Source organism: Meriones unguiculatus, chromosome 16 (genome assembly GCF_030254825.1).
Source record: "Meriones unguiculatus strain TT.TT164.6M chromosome 16, Bangor_MerUng_6.1, whole genome shotgun sequence".
Classification (NCBI taxonomy): domain Eukaryota; kingdom Metazoa; phylum Chordata; class Mammalia; order Rodentia; family Muridae; genus Meriones; species Meriones unguiculatus.
Genome location: NC_083363.1, coordinates 48,890,272 through 48,906,980, shown reverse-complemented (window position 1 = coordinate 48,906,980; position 16,709 = coordinate 48,890,272). Strand labels below are relative to the sequence as shown.

Sequence of the window (16,709 nt, the reverse complement as noted above, 5' to 3'; positions counted from 1 at the left end):
GAAAAAAAAAATCAGGAATATTTTTTTTTTCTAAAGACAGTAGAGTTTGCTTATATATCATATTCTTAAGACCTTGTTGGGCCACATTAAAAAAACTTTATTAAAATCTATAACATAAGACATTTTGTCTGCAGCAAAACATACTAGAAAGGAAAGCACTGGTGTGAATGCTGACATAAATGAACGAAAAAACGCTTTCATCTACCATTGAAATTGTACTGAATTATAGTGTGCATTTACTGTGCATGTGATGTCTACTCTCCTCATTATGAATCAATAAAAAACATTTCTCAAGCAAATCCCCAATACTGGCTCATAGTAATTCAGTAGTTCACATACACAGAGATGATGCAAGGCCATAAAACTGGGTAATGTGTAAAAATTATTAATGAAAAATCCTTCTATAATTGTGTACATTGATGACTTCCAGCATGGGACAACATGTCCTCCTTCGTAATCTTTCAGAAAGGCCATGAACTAAATAAAGACTAAAATGATATAAATGGATATGTCACAAGTTTTCTGTGGCACTTGCACATATATTATCATACAATTTTCAAATATATATTTTAAAGAGGTCAAAAGACAGCCATTGTCCTATGTATTTATTTTAACAATCATTTATGATTTGAATAAAGATAAATAATATATAGTCTTACTGTGAAGGTAATGCATACACATATTTAACATGTATTTGTTAATAATATGTAACAAATATTAACATACATATTTAGCATATATATATTAAATACATCCAGAAAATATGCTTATAAAATATCACATAATTTATGAAATTTTACAACTTCATGTATGCTTCTAAGCATTTAAACTCTTCTGTGAATATGCTAGTAACACATACATGATTGTTTAATGCTTTATCCATTCGTAGAAGCATCTTAGCTGCCTAATTAAGTAACTTATGCCAAAGTATTTGCAAAGATTCTCTTTTATTAGTGTGAGAAATAAGAAATATATCCCTGTAGCCAGATATGAGAATATCTAAATATGATGATGAATCCTGAAAATAATGTATAGCAAGGACTCACCACTGACACCTCAAATTTTAATGAGTTTCTCAGGTTCCTTGCATTTTAAAAATGTCTTTATTTATTTAAATGTTTTTTATTATCTAACAATTTATTATGCAACTTTTACTCTTCAGTTCATTTAAAGTTGTGTTCTACTCATTTGTTTTATTCTTTGTCTTTATCTGTAATCAGTAGTAGATACTATTAAAGTGCTTTCTATAATTAGTCTTTGCTGATGCATTCTGCTTCGAGAATCACTGGTGATTGTGGAGACTCCAGTGTTTGCCCTTTTCTCCTTCTGTTTTTTCATAAAACGCTTTGGATATATAAGCACTTAACAGATGCTTACAAAGTGTGATTATGCAAATATCAAATTTACATATAATACAAAAAGTTTTTAGAAAACCTCACAAATGAAAAATACATTCTAATGGCGGCGGTGTGAGTGTCTCTTCACTGTATACATATATTTCAACTTCATTATGATGAAAAAGTCTTGACAAGCAAAATAGTTGTGCCAAATATTTTAAGTAATATGAAAATAAATGAGATTTTCAAATAATTAAAACCAGCAGAGATGTAGGTCTAGAATATATAAACTAATCAACTAGCCTCAGAGATTATGTTATTGCTTCTTTACAGAATTTACTTGTCCACAATATCTTATGGCAACAAAGTGATAGACTTTTTTATGTGCCAACAAAAATTGTATTTCTCCTGTTACATTTTGATTAATAAAATCTCATTTAATTTTTCTGGGTGTGTTACTTGAAGTTATATTGTGGGGCCTGGGTATGTAGTTCAGTAGTAAAGTTCAAGTTTATTCTTTATTATATAACAAGTTCCAGGACATCTAGGGTTACATGAGATTCTTCTCCAAACAAAGAAAATGAAAAAAAAAAAGTTTGTATGTGATATGAAAAATAAGATATAAGTATATACATATATATATAATAAACACATTATATCTATGTAATAGATAAAATACAAATCGTTTGGCCGTACTAGGCAAGTCAGTATTTCAAGGAGACCAAGAAGGCTATTCCTCAATATGTTGATGTGGAAGTGGTTTTTGGCGCTGTTGCTGAAGTTGGGATTAGAGAGGGGCTTTACACAGATGTCGCTGTAGGGAAGGACCTTTCCATTGGAGGAAACCTTGAGCAACGGGATAGTTCCCTGGTAAGCAGGAGTAAAGTCTGAACACTGCACGGGTAAGGCATAACTCTCGGAGCTTTGTGAGCAACAATAATGCCCTGGATTAGGTTGCTGTTGGTAGAAATGCTGATTCTGCAGATGATGAAGCCAGTGTATTAAATGACAGCATTAATGCCTGCTACTTGGTGTCATGTGCTTGTCCATATATTTAAAATAAAAAACATAGTAAAATAATGAGGAAAATAATTTTGGTAAATTAAATCATATATTAGTATCTCCCTTATGTTCCAAACAAAAGTCCCATAACTAATAATTGATGAAAGTCTAGTCTAAAGTCTATTTGTTTCTCTAGGGACCTTGTACCTATCAAATCCTAGGCCTCGGCTTAAGGGAAATTACTTTCAACACCTTTCTCTCATGCATATAACTTCTGGAAACTTCTGCCTTTAGCAAGAAGCATAGTGAATGACTGAGGGGAAAACCCTAAAACTTGCAATTCATCTTCCGTCATTTTGGGTTTTCCACATAAATAGCTATTTACTCACCACTTCATCAATGCCATCGATGTATTAACAAAGGAAACAACCCTTTGTTTCCATAATTCATGAACCATATGTATATTTGTCCTATTACTCTGTTCTTTTTCATTTGACTTCACAACTTGCTTCCCATTGCTTTCACCAAAGCAGTTCATCTTTTAATTTGGTTATTTTCCATGTGTAACTAATGTAATATATTGTCTTTGCCAATGCAGACTTGTATGCATATGAACCTACCACTCAGGAAGACTGTATTATCCAAAAATCATACTACAGACCACATTGACCACATGAAAGCACACCAGTACAATAGCTTTGTCTTTTATATTTGAATGATTAAATTGCCCTTTATTTTTGTTAGAAGCAGAGATAATATCATTATGAAATATGTGAAAGACAATATAAATATTTTGAAAATAAGTTACTGGGAGATATGGAATATTTGTTGTCAAAATCTTGCTCTTTACTAAAACTAAGACAAAAGAGATGTATATTTTCTAACAGTTTAGAATGTAGACATTGGGTAAAAACTCTCTTGGTTAGATAAAAGCGTGTTCTAGTTTCAGTGATAACTTTATTTTGGATTAATAGGCCTAGAATATTTTTAAATGTTTCTAGTGTTCATTTGTCTTCTAAGAGAGAAAATCAGTGGTATATCATACATAACACACAAAATTTGTTTATAACAGGGCCACATATTGTCATTTTGGGCTTCAAATATAGCTCAGTGGCAGAGAGCTTGTCTAATGTATATTGAGACCAAGGATTTGATTCTCATGTTTTAAAAGCTTTCCAGTTAAATTATATTAAGAAACATCATCACTAATATTCACATGGACATAAGAATTGATGGCAGGGGGTCACTAACATTGAATATGGAAGTGTCATTTGTATTGAAAATATTTTTATATATAGAAATTACTTGGCTAGCAATAAAAATAATAGCCTAAATTCTATTCCAAAAAAAGTACTTATGTTTATGTTTGAGAAATCATTAGAAATTTAATGTGATATATTTTCAGCTAATCCCAGTAGTGATTTGACAATATCCAAAATCAAGCGTCAGGATCATATTTCCTTTCAAGTTTCAATATTTTCCTCAGAAGCTAGATACAGGTTATTGTCATGCTGCCACTGACATTAGGAATGGTCTTCCATCAAACTGGTTCTGTCATTACTTGTTAACTTAAAAGTATTACACAGGGCACAGATGTATTCTTTCATCTTTTGTATTATTATGCTAAAACACCCCAGTGTGATTATTATTATCATCGAAATACATCCTCTGATGTAAACATTGAAAGTGATAAAAACTTGTGAAACATGCAAGTTAAATTATAATATTAATTAGAAAGGTAATGTATAATGTTAATAAAACTTAACCACTAATATTTGTTTTCTATTGACGATACAATGACATTTAAATTGCATGATAGTTTTAAATATATAATAGTGAATAACTATATTTAAAACTTTCTAAATAGTAAATTTAATGGTAATTAGCTACCTCTTATAAGCTCAACAAGAAATGGTTTACACAGCACATGGTTTACACAGGAATGAATGAAAGAATGATGGCAAGTATAAAAAATAGTGATGATTTTATTTAATCAAGTAAATTGACACTTTATTTATATTTCCATTTTCCATTTTCAATATTATCCATAGTGACAAAAAGAGACACACATGTAGACTTCTCAAATATCTCAGGATGTGAACTCTTTAGTGAAAGCTCTAGGAAGAATTTCTTTAAGGTTGCTTTGTCTGGGGTCATAATTGGTTGAGATTTTGATTGAACAGACAACATGCTAGTCTTTTTTGTTACATAAAAGACCAGAGTTGGTAGAATTGCTGACTTCAAAATATGTTGTAAATATGTTGTATTTTAGCATAAGTACATTTAAAAATTAATGAGTAAAGGGCTGATTAGTAAAACTTTTGGACAAAATTTCATTCTCAAATGTTGAGTGTTGAATATGAAGAGATCAGTATCATTCATGATGTAAGAAAAAGTACCATAGTATTATTCTTGCTAGAGATTTCCTTTCTCTACCTGAAACTTAGGAATTAGAGCCATCAAATATTCCATATGCTAGACCTGTGTTTTACTAGATCTTATCACTAGAACAGTTCAGTGAGCACAGCTCTAATCAGGAGTTTTGAGCATATAATCTCTTTAAGCATATGAATTTTTTGAAACATACTACACCGAATTTTCTCTCCACACTTTCTTTCTAATTATCTGCTAGGCACAGACAATTTATGTCTGTATTAATAGATTCATTGTAGACAATTAGGTAACAAAAACCTAAAATCTTTTAGTACAGTATTTTTTTAACAAGAAAACATTGCTTTACATGTGGTTAGAGAAAGTGAGGAAAGGGTCAAATCAGGAAAGATAAGAAACAAAATTACTGAGGCTACCAGATTTTTTTGTGAGCCTGGAAGCATACAAAGGCTACCTCATCTTTGGATTAAAAAAAAAAAAAAAAAAAAAAAAAAGGAATCCTCCATTGTCTGAATATTTGCCTTAGAAAGTTAGATAACAGAGCTGTGCACTCCTCCTGAAGATGCAGGAAACCTTGTGGGGTGCCAAACATTTAGACCGAGGCAGCAGACACCCAGTCAGGATTCTCCCAGGGACAACAGTTAATAGTGCGGTTGTATTATTTTTTCTTCTATATGACTTCAGAACATTATCAGAGAAGAGTAAAATATGTTCTGTTACTTGAGTTGACTTAACTTCGGATATATCATTTACTGACTGTTATTATTGTTTCTTGAAAGCTGTTCATGATTTCAGGTTTTCTACATTAAGCTTAGATGTATTCCTAGCAGAGCAGCATAGAGAAATTAGAATTGTATATTTATCCATGACTTCTAGGTCTGTGTTAGGAACATATTGCATGGGACAGTAATGTAATTTGTGAGAAATGTCTACACACAGGCTTTCATATACCTTTATTCTGTCTCTAGAATTTGGAATGATGGGAGATCATACAATTAAAAGTCAGCGACCTCGATCTGTCCATGAGAAAAGGGTCCCTCAGGAACAAGCTGATGCTGCTAAATTTATGGCACAAACTGGTAATACGTTAGTTACATTTTTCTATTTATTGTTGTTAATTTAATGAAACCACTGCATGTTTTCATGATCCTTTGCTGCACATTTGTCAGTTTTTGGAGCTGATTTTTTTTTTTGAGCCATTTTTTGTCACCAGTTAAAGTCCATAAATAAAGTAGCTGTGAATGAAAAATACATGGAAAAAATGTGTAAGATTTACATTGCTTTGGTATAGGACACTTAGAATTTATATATATTTTTTCTGTTAACCACTAAAATGTGTCAATACACCTTTAAAGGAAAGCAATAAAGTTCCCTTTTCAAGAATTATTTTTTGGAACTTTCAAGAAGTATAATTTAAATAGGACTCAGATGATGAAATTTAACTTAAGAAAATTTGATACATTATTCTTTCATATGTCATATTACCTATAAATATTGCTTGATTGTTAAATATAGAAATGTTAGGCTTTTATAATTTAATATATGATTTGAAAATAAATTTATTGCAGAATATAAATAGTAACAACTTGATCATCTAATTAAATATCAACAAAATTGGCTTTCTGTCTTATAAAATTATTTGGTCCTAGATCAATCAGACTAATTTCAAACCTTTCTACCAATTTGAATGTGACTGAAAAGTGCATTGTTTGACATAATTTTTGATGCTCATAAATATACATGAATGGATATAGCCACGTAGAATTTATGCTTTAATAATCTATAAAGTTTGATAAGTTGCAGTGGGGGTGATTTGGCTTCTCAAAGTAAGTGGTCAAGAATTCTGCTCAGTGACATTGCATGGAGCCTCTCCCAGCTGGAGATGTTTAAAGCTGCATTGCAAACTTGCTCAGCATTTACTGTTCTTTTTCAAAACTGACAACTAAGTTTATCTGTGTTATTACAAAATTGTATGCATTCCTTTCTTGTTTGTTTAGCATTAGTAGGAAACTACAATTATATGGTCAGATCTGAGACATGATATTCAGACTGATTTTAATGAAACTCTCCAAAGGATAGGATGTTTCCTTCAGTTCATGTGTTCTTTGTGATACTATTTGTTTAGAACACTGTACTGAAGTTATTGCTTAAAAACAATAATACTGATGTTGAATTGTATTCTTGGAAATAGATGGGAGGTTTATTCTAATGTATTAATTGTAACCCAGTTCCTCAGATCACAATATGTAGAATGAATTCTATAAGTACACAGTTTAAATTTTTAAAATATTGTATGTTATGGCCTGATCCAGAAATGAAGAGAACCCCCTTTGCTGGATTGCTTTTGGGGTACTTAAATTTAAGAGGAGTTTTATACTTTTATAAGTTGTCTCCTCAAGTTGAAAATGAATTACAGCGTGGTTCAAATGATTCTCCAGATCTCTAAATGTGTTTTGGTCTGATACCAAGAGTAAAATGATTGATTCCATGAGCAGAGGTTGAGGAACTTCTGTTCTCAATGGAGATAAAACATGGGCTGACCACTCACTCAGTGAGGCATCTTTTCTTATACAGAAGACATAGCAAAAATTGGTTTACTGTAATTGCTGAAACTTGTCATCAAGGGGGAGTGAAATGGAGAACTACATGTTTAAATCTCCAGATATCTGGTAAAATTAGTTTGTGTATTTAACGTTATGCAATTAAATCAAGAGTTTGTTTAAATTCCATTTTTAATGTTTGTATACATTAAGAAAATTCCATTTTCTGTCAAAATATTTTAACAGATTTAAATATAAACATTTATATTTAAATATGATGATTTTTAAAAGAGGAATTGGTTATGACATTTTATACATTTGTTTTGGATTTTTCAGTCATTATTCTTTTTCTACACAATGTATATTTTTTTCCAAAAACAAGTGATTTGGTAAGTAGATGACACATTGATTAAAGAGATCTGTGACCAACTTTAAAGCCATTCACGCATCAGGTTAACAACTCCGAAAGGCCAAATTAAAGCTCTAAAATCATTGATAGATGCTTGAATTTATGAGAAACAGGGTTCATAAATTTATGTGAAACCAAGCTTGCATATGAAAAGATAAAGATGCGCACTGTGCTTACTTTAGTATTAAATTACCATGCTGAACTAAGAAAGGAAATGCATTATATTAACTATCTTTTAAGATTCATAGTTGAATACCAAGGACTTATAAAGTTAAAAGGGAAAAACTTTTTTCTTAAATATTACGGTTCTTAATGATGTTAATATATACTAAATGAATAGAAGTATCAAAGAGTCACATTTTATAAAATGAAGTTTCATTAATAGAACTTGTCTAGGGGCCTGGAGAGATGGCTCTGAGGTTAAGATCACTGGCTGTTTTTCCAAAGGTCCTGAGTTCAATTCCCATCAACCACATAGTGGCTCATAGCCACCTACAGTGAGATCTGGTACCCTCTTCTGGTGAGCAGGCACACATGCAGGCAGAATGCTTTGTAAAAAATTAATAAATAAATAAATAAACAAATAAATAAATCTTTTAAAAAATAGAACTTGTCTGTTTCTCAAATCAAGGTATTAATGTTGCATATTAACAGCCATGAACTTTACTGAGCATATTTTGAGAGCAAAATAAGACATAGGAGAAAATTAAATAAAAAAAATTCTAAAATGCCATAAATGTATTGTATTAATAATGGAAAAAGAAATCAAAAGCCACCAAACCTTATTTTTTCTCAGATAAGTGAACTGGCTTCTGCAACAAATACAATCTTAAATATTTCCTTTATAAAATAAACTTAACTATATAGAGACACAGTGACTGAATATTTTTAAATGACGTTGTTCTAGGTAGCACTATTTTTCCAGAGTTTTATTGCTAGTGCTAGTAACTGAGGCAAGTCTAAACATCAAGCAGGTTGCTATAAAAGCCTAAAATTAGGATGGAGATATGGCTTAGTGGTTAAGAACTCTTACTGCTCTTGCAAAGGCCCCACCTTAAGTTTCCAGAATCTACATGGAGGAGGCTCACATCTGTTAACTCCTGGTCTAGCATATCCAACACCCTCTTCTGGCCCCTGTAGGCACTGCATGAACACAGTACACATTCATACATATAGCCAAATTGTTTCATGCATAATAAAATTATTTATTCTATTTTGAATAAAAAACTTAAATTGGGCATCTGTATGTACAGTTAAGGAAAATGAAATAAAATAAAAAACATGTCTATTTGAAGGGATATACCAAACCTAAATGCCAATAAGCTGGAATAAGAAATCTTTATGTTGTTAAAAGTTACTTACTTTTTAGCAACGTAGGCATGAAGTGAGTTTCTAAACAGATTTAGAAAAGTAACCATTTATTACACAAAGAAAATTGTCTGTATTAGTAATATATAATATGTGATCTAAAAAAGGAAGATAACACTAAATAATTTCTAATTTCATGACTTAAATGTTCCAGTAAAAATCATATTAAATCTTGTTCATAATTTTAAATTCACTATCCCATGTAATCTCATTCACTTTTCACAAGTAGCTTTCGAGGTAAATTATTAAAGAGTTTCAAAAAATGAATGGAACTCTTCAATTCTCCAGAGTCAATATGGAGTTGACTGAAATACTTTTTCCAGTTTTCTTTCATGCTTTGTTTCAGGATACGAAGCCTCAGGTCAGTATGACCTTCTCTTGAGGAGTTTTTCACAAGATCTTTGACAACTCTTCTAAATCAAACAATGATGAGATCAGTTTGCTCTGTCTCCAAAGATACATATATTGGAAATGGTGCTCAGTTTATACTTTACTATTTCAGTGTCATTAAAACACCTTCCTTATACAGTATATTAACTATTTCTAACATAACTCAATATGCTTTGCTAGATAACCCTTGACAACTTAGGGGAAAACAAAGTAGTATAAAAATTGCAGTGAAAATAATTTGAAATTGATGAAAGATCAAGTTGATGGTTAGACCATTATTTTAGTGGCAAATTTTGGTTCTTAAATTTGAAATAAAATTTACTATTCATGTGTTTATTTTCATTTAATTGTCCATCTCCAACATGAACTGTGAGGAACGCTAGCTCTTAGCATTCATCATTGATGTCTCATGACCCAGCACAGCTGCTTACTGTGTTCAGTGTCGTGCAGAACCAGAGATGCTGAGACAGCTCATATTTTCAAGCACTTGTAAAAAGTTGTATATTAAATTAGGCCTTGGTATGAATTCACTGCTAAGATTAATTTTAAAAATTGTTCATCATTACAATGCAAGTGAGAAAGAAAAACTATATTTGTGGCAAAAATAGAATGTCCCAAACGTTGTCATTTCACCTACAGAATTCACATTGTTCTTAACTTTCTGGCTTGTACTTGATAACATATAGCCATAATATTTATAATCAGCCTCATCACAAACAGGTTGACATGTAATTAAGTGTACACTGCTCTCCCATAATTTTAAGCTTAATAGTTTCTTTACTAAGTGTGATTATGTATATACAAATATATGTGTAGATAGTTTTAACCATGACCAAGTGATCTCATAAGATTATGACTTTTATTTTTCTTAAATATTATTCAAATAATAGAGAACATTGAAACGTAACTCAAACACTACTCAGACCTCCCCATAAATATTTATGAAATTAGTTATAAATAAATATGTAAAGGTAAAAATGTACACCTCCATGCTAAACACCACCGTCAATATTTAAAAGAAGCCATAATTAATGTGAGTCATCATTCAAAATACCAGCGTGTGTCCTTCTAATAGATAACTAGGTGTCATTGAATTATCTATGCCTCTCCATTCGTGTTAGACTGTAATATAAGAACCCATTTCTCGTTCTTCTAAGAGTTTCAACAGAGCAGCGTTTTCCTGCAAACTAGTTGTTCTGAGCCCTCAAGAAAATAAGTAAGCAGATTATACCAGAATGTAAAATCAACATCTTCATCAAACAGGTTTTCTAGCAGTGAGATCATTTTTTACAATAGATTTCTCTCTGAAGAATATCTTACCTTGTAGTTTGGTGTAAATTCATTCTTTTCTTCAGAACCAGTTTGAAGATGAGCTGCCTTGATTAACATGTAATGTATTTTCAAAATCATTTACTAACTCTCCAAGACAATATAGACAAAGGGACTATCATTTCTGTCTTTGGAATTATATTTCTAAGGATTATTCTTAACAGAATACATGATATAAAGCTAAATTACTCCTTCTTTTGTATAGTCGGTGATACAAAGTTCTGAGAAGGCCCTTCCCTGTAAAAAGTTTTGACAATTATATGCATGCTTAAGATAAGTATACACTACTAGCCAGATACGGCTCGACTGGAATTTGGTGCAAAGCAATGGAAAAAATTTCAAGTTAGATTTCAAAATCAAACCTAGACCTGATTCTAGAATATAATTATCCCACCCCAGTGGTTTAAAAACAAAAAAACAAATGCTTCCTGTATTTTTATATCATGGTTTTAGGTAATGAAAAAAAAAATTAATTTCAATCTGATGCCAAGCACCAGAAAGTTTATGAAACCCGGCGTTAATTGGCTTCTGAGGGCCCTATTTTGGAGTAAATTTTACTTCTATGCTCAGCTAACATAAATGGTCAGTTTTCATTCAATTGAAGTAGAAAAAAAAATCACTCCTTAGATCAGGGATGAAATGGTGAGCAGGAGGATATTGATAAATTACCACAAAGTAATTTGTTATTATAGGTTGAAAGAGTAGGAAATCTATTTGGAGTAAGTTATCCACCTGCAGAGTAGTTCAGGTGCATTCCGTCCTTAGCAATAGAAAGAGCATTCTACAACAAAGAACTAGGTAAGAACGTACCAATACAGCTTGGCTCGCCAAAGCCACAGAGTATACTTAGAAATGCATTCTGCCTCTGTTTACATCAAGTACACGGCCCTGGATAGGCTTGAAGAAAACTCTTGCAAACAGTTATTCTTACTGAACACCGCTGATTTCTTTCTTCACGGTGGTGTTAGCCTAGTGGACTTTGCAAAGAATGGTTTTGTTAACAAGGTCATGGCAAACAGTCTTTGTATCAGCATTGCATACATCCCCCTAAATTCATTTTCCTATGAGCTGTTTTCTTCCTATGAACTGTTTACTTTGGGTGTACTGTCCTGTATTTACTTTTAAATTATTCATGCGTGTCAGTGTCAGTTTGGTATGATGCTTCCAAGATGAATAATCAAGACAGTATTTCACGTTTGTTTGTTGTCTTGCACGCAGGTGAATCTGGTGTGGAAGAGTGGTCCCAGTGGAGCTCATGCTCAGTTACTTGTGGTCAAGGGTCGCAGGTGCGAACCAGAACTTGTGTATCACCTTACGGGACACTCTGCAGCGGCCCATTAAGAGAATCAAGGGTTTGCAATAACACTGCCCTCTGTCCAGGTAGTGTTAGCGGCAACTACGACTGTGGATGTTTTGAATTGTGTCATGCTACGCATTTGGAACAATTTGTTATTTTCCTGTGAACTGGGTATAGGTGTTTTAATGAGAGTCTATTGGTGTAATTCTTTTCCATTGTAATATTTTACTCTGTACGTGATTAGTTCTTCTTTCAGAGCAGTAAGGGTATTAGATAAGTGACTCTCTCCCTACTGCAAATATGATTGAAATGTGTGTATCTACATCAAAGAGTACAAACATTCAGTTAGTTCTATTGTGTTTTTAGGTGATAAAAATACCCATCTTCATATATGAAGAAAAATAAAAATGTCGAGCATAGTAGAAATGTGACATGTAGCCATTCACTGATATAGTTTTCAGTCAGCCATTCCCCTAACATTCATCTGACCCTATCAGGAAAATAAATAAATAAAGGTAGTAGACCAAATATGAACTGTCATTTTATTTCATAAACTACCTTAAAGAGATTGTCATCATCACAGCAATATACTTCTTTAAAAGCCAGAGAGGGAGCTGGTTAGGGTGAAATATATGTTACATCAAAAGTGTATTATTTGATGACATGCCTGGTCTTATTGTTTTACCCTCTCAAACCAGTGAGGGCCTTATTTGAATCAGCCCCAAAGCAAAGAGTTTAGGTTGTGCCCAATCATTTGATGAATGGGTGACTGCAAACTATATGGCTGCAGCAGCTGACATTACAATCACAGTGACGGATCTGGAAAAATAGTCAGGAATAATGTCAGTTTATAAGCAGGCAAATGTAACCATCCTAAGAGATTCTAGGGTAGCTGTTGTTTAATGGGTATAATGCTTCAAATTTTCAAAACTGAACATTTCTGGTCATCTATTTGACTGCCAAATGAATATAGTCGACACTGCTGAATTATGAATTCAAAATATTTTCCATGAACAATTTTATGTTATGCTGTTTTTTGTTTAAAAAACAAGCAGAAATCAAAACAAACATAAAAACAAAAATTAAAAAATCCCAAGGAAAGAGAAATGAATAAAATATCGAGAGATATTGGGGGAATGATTTAATGAAGTATGAGAACACTTTGTATCAAAATGAAAGAGTAGAAAAGCAATAGATGAAGTCAAAGTTAAATAGGAACTGACACTCTGAGGAAAGGAAGACACAGTAATAAACAAAGGGACAATAATAAGTAGGAGAAAGTTAGGATTGCATGCGACAAGAAAGAATATGGAATGAAGAATAATCTGACTTGAAGAAAAAATGCAAGCCAGACAAAAGTGTAGGGGTCATAGACCAAGCACATTTCAATGACATGAGCTAGGAGGAGGAGGAGGAGGAGGAGGAGGAGGAGGAGAAGGAGAAGGAGAAGAAGAAGAAGAAGAAGAAGAAGAAGAAGAAGAAGAAGAAGAAGAAGAAGAAGAAGAAGAAGAAGAAGAAGAAGGAAAAGGAGGAGTTAGAGGATTTAGAGGACGAAGAGGAGGAGGCATGGAAAGATAGATGCTTGGAGTGTGATAGTGAAACTTGGAGACTTCAAACCTAATGCTTAACAATAGAATGGGTCTTCTGGGAGACTTAACCAGGAAGACTAATCACAGTATTTACATGATGATTTACAGGGTTGAGTTCCCTGTTCTCTTTGTTTAAGACAGTATCAGTAAAAGGTTATGATTCAATTGACATATAAATTTATCTTGTAAGTACTTTGTGTCAAGATCATTTGCATATGACAAGAATCTTATCTAGTGACAAACATATTCTCAAGTGGGAATCTGATTGGATTCCAGTGTACTTTCTACCATTCTCCACTCATAGCTTACTTTCCATTCATGTTACACAAATTTGTAAGGATAATATATGGAAGTCTTCCTCCTCTACCGAAGGGGGATGATTAAGCTGTTGACTGGGAGACCTAAGTCTCCCACACACATGTGATTACCAAGTTTTCTGTCTGTGTGTCTCATGTGAAGAAAGTTGAGTAATATGTCATTTGACAGCTGTTTTGATTTCTTAAATCTCTTCACATTAACAAGTGTAAGGATATGAACATTTGAAAGTTTCTCTTTTAACTTCATGTATACAAAATATTTGTTTTTCTAAATTTTTGTTGAATACTGCTCATGAGAAGTATATCATTGTTATACTTTAGTTTATTGAATTAAGGACCTTTTCTAATTTTATAAATACAAAAGGTCAACTCTAATTATTTTAAAATATCAGATAAGTATATAATTCCAGGGAATAGGAACTTTTTCCATATACTGCTTTTCTAATTCACTGTAGTGGTAAATGTTATTTTTTAAATATGCTATATCATGAAAGCAATAAAAATGTACTAAATCTTTAAATGGTTTAACATTTAAGATGTATTTGAATATAAATAATACATAATATAAACTTTCTAAAATAATAAGTTCTCCTTAAATTTGCTCACATATCAACACCTCAGTTGTCATGCTAACTTCTGTGATTTTTTTTTTATTAATGAGGATGGGACAAGAAAAGGACAAGGTGATTATAAATTAACTCTGCAAAATGTGTGGATTGGAAGAATCCAAGATTATTTGTACTGTAAAGGAAACTCATTATTATTACAAATGAGTTACTTTTCATTATTCACATCTTTTTTTCTTTTATTCAGATCCTCTAATACAGACACACACTTGGCCTTTTGAAAATTTGTTGATTTGACAATATATATTATTATTATTATTATTATTATTTTGGCAATTTTTCTTGTGTGTGTTGTGTTTGGTTTGGTGTGGTTTGGTCAGAGGAGAAATTTATGTAATATCCCCAATAAACTGGGAAATGTAGAGAGCAACACTTAATTATGTAGTTACTGTCCCAGCTGAATTTCAGCTCTCTATTTCACCCACAGTTGTCTCTGTTGATTAAGCACCAGCATTTTGACTCTAATAAATCTTTGTTTCATAAGGATCATACTGCACCTTTGAATGCTTACCTGCACACATCCTTGGGTGTACTCATTTGATGCCAGTGTCGTTTCATTCCCTTATAAACTGACATAGCCTAAACCATCTGCAGATTTCAACCAATGTCCCTGTGGGTGGAGCTACCACCAGTTGATAATCATTGATTTGTACTGAACAGAAATTAATCTGTAAAAGTTAATATAGGCTACAGAATGGTTTAGGATTCATTTCATGAATGTCAGAGTTGTTATATTTATTTTTTTCCATAGTGAAACTTTTAGACTTAAAGGGATTATTTTATATATAATGCAACCTAAATCATATGAAAATTTCTAGATGTTTATTTCAAAACCTGGTGATAATGTTTGTATATTGTATATATTTTATTTTCTCTTTGGCTTGTATCAAGTAGAGCTATGACAATATATCTGGTACCAAATATTTTTTAAAAAGTAGACAACCTTATGAAATTTATGCAAATTAAATGACTATATTATATTCTTTTTCAAAATTACTAGATAATTCAAATTTTTTAGTTTACTGTAAAATGAAAGACTGTTACAAAACAATTTTACATTAAATTGAAAACTTGATCTTAACAAAAATCTTATGAATAGCCTCTTGATATAAATCTTTTAGACTCTAAACCTTATAAAGCATGTGTTCTAATTTTGTGCCAACTTATTAGTCTCTAAAAATGACAAATTATTAATAATTTCTTGTCCCACAAAGAAATTAAATGATGTCATTGAATTACAAAACTTCAACACACAATAATAAAGACTACTTAAAATGACTAAGTAGCATTACTCTTTACTCTTCTTATTCCAGTATCATGATTTAACTAAGCTGCTAAATTTCTTGCACATGTTTGTGGTTCACAAAGAAAATTTTGCCAATTTAGCTGTTTAACGTTTTCTAGCATTAAGCTATATACACTGAGTGTAGTTTGATAAAAGATGATGTGTTGTCATTAACACTTTACATAGTGGGGCAGTTTGCCCAGTTTGGTACCTGGAAATGAATGCAAAAAAATAGGTTAAGATATACATTATTAAAAAATAAAATATATTCATATAAATTTCTTTGAGAAGTCCTTCTTTGATTGACTTTACATAGATGTGAACATATGTATATAGATATACATATTTTAAAGCTGTATAACACTTATGTGTATATAGCTAAATGCAAATATTAGATATTCTGTAATCAATGGATACTTATTAGTTTTGGGTTTCCCAGGTTGCCATGAGGTGGATGAAAAATATTACTTTTCTCTCATCCCTGGAACTTTTTCTATATATTGTTTTTAAAAGACTTTCCAATGACTTTTATAGAAACATTAAATGACTTTTATTGAATAATACTCTAATTGGGTTGCTTTTTCGATGTTTTTACAACTTATTGCAACAAGTCAACAACAATAATGGAATGGAATGGTTTATCCAAATATTAAGGTGTTATTTTTGTGTGGGGGGGGATTATTTTGAAATTTAGTCATAGATCATTTAAAGTGCCATGTAAAATTGTGTGTTAAAATGAACCTGTGGTGTTCTGAAGTGTATTTGTATACACTGCGGCATAATTACACATTATCACAGTTTTTAAAACTTTATAATATTCTTTAAAGAC

At 31.8% G+C, this 16,709-nt stretch overlaps 1 protein-coding gene across 4 annotated transcripts in view; it reads left to right on the top strand.

Moving 5' to 3' along the window:
• Positions 1-16,709, top strand: part of Adgrb3 (adhesion G protein-coupled receptor B3) — a 773,277-nt gene that overhangs the window by 277,075 nt on the left and 479,493 nt on the right. For 3 of the 4 annotated variants that reach the window (XM_060369803.1, XM_060369806.1, XM_060369804.1), the window contains exons 3-4: positions 5,699-5,809; positions 11,985-12,146. In XM_060369803.1, the coding sequence (XP_060225786.1) occupies positions 5,699-5,809; positions 11,985-12,146 (273 nt within the window). The remainder of the gene's footprint in view (positions 1-5,698; positions 5,810-11,984; positions 12,147-16,709) is intronic. The other variant, XM_060369807.1, reaches the window with a different exon arrangement.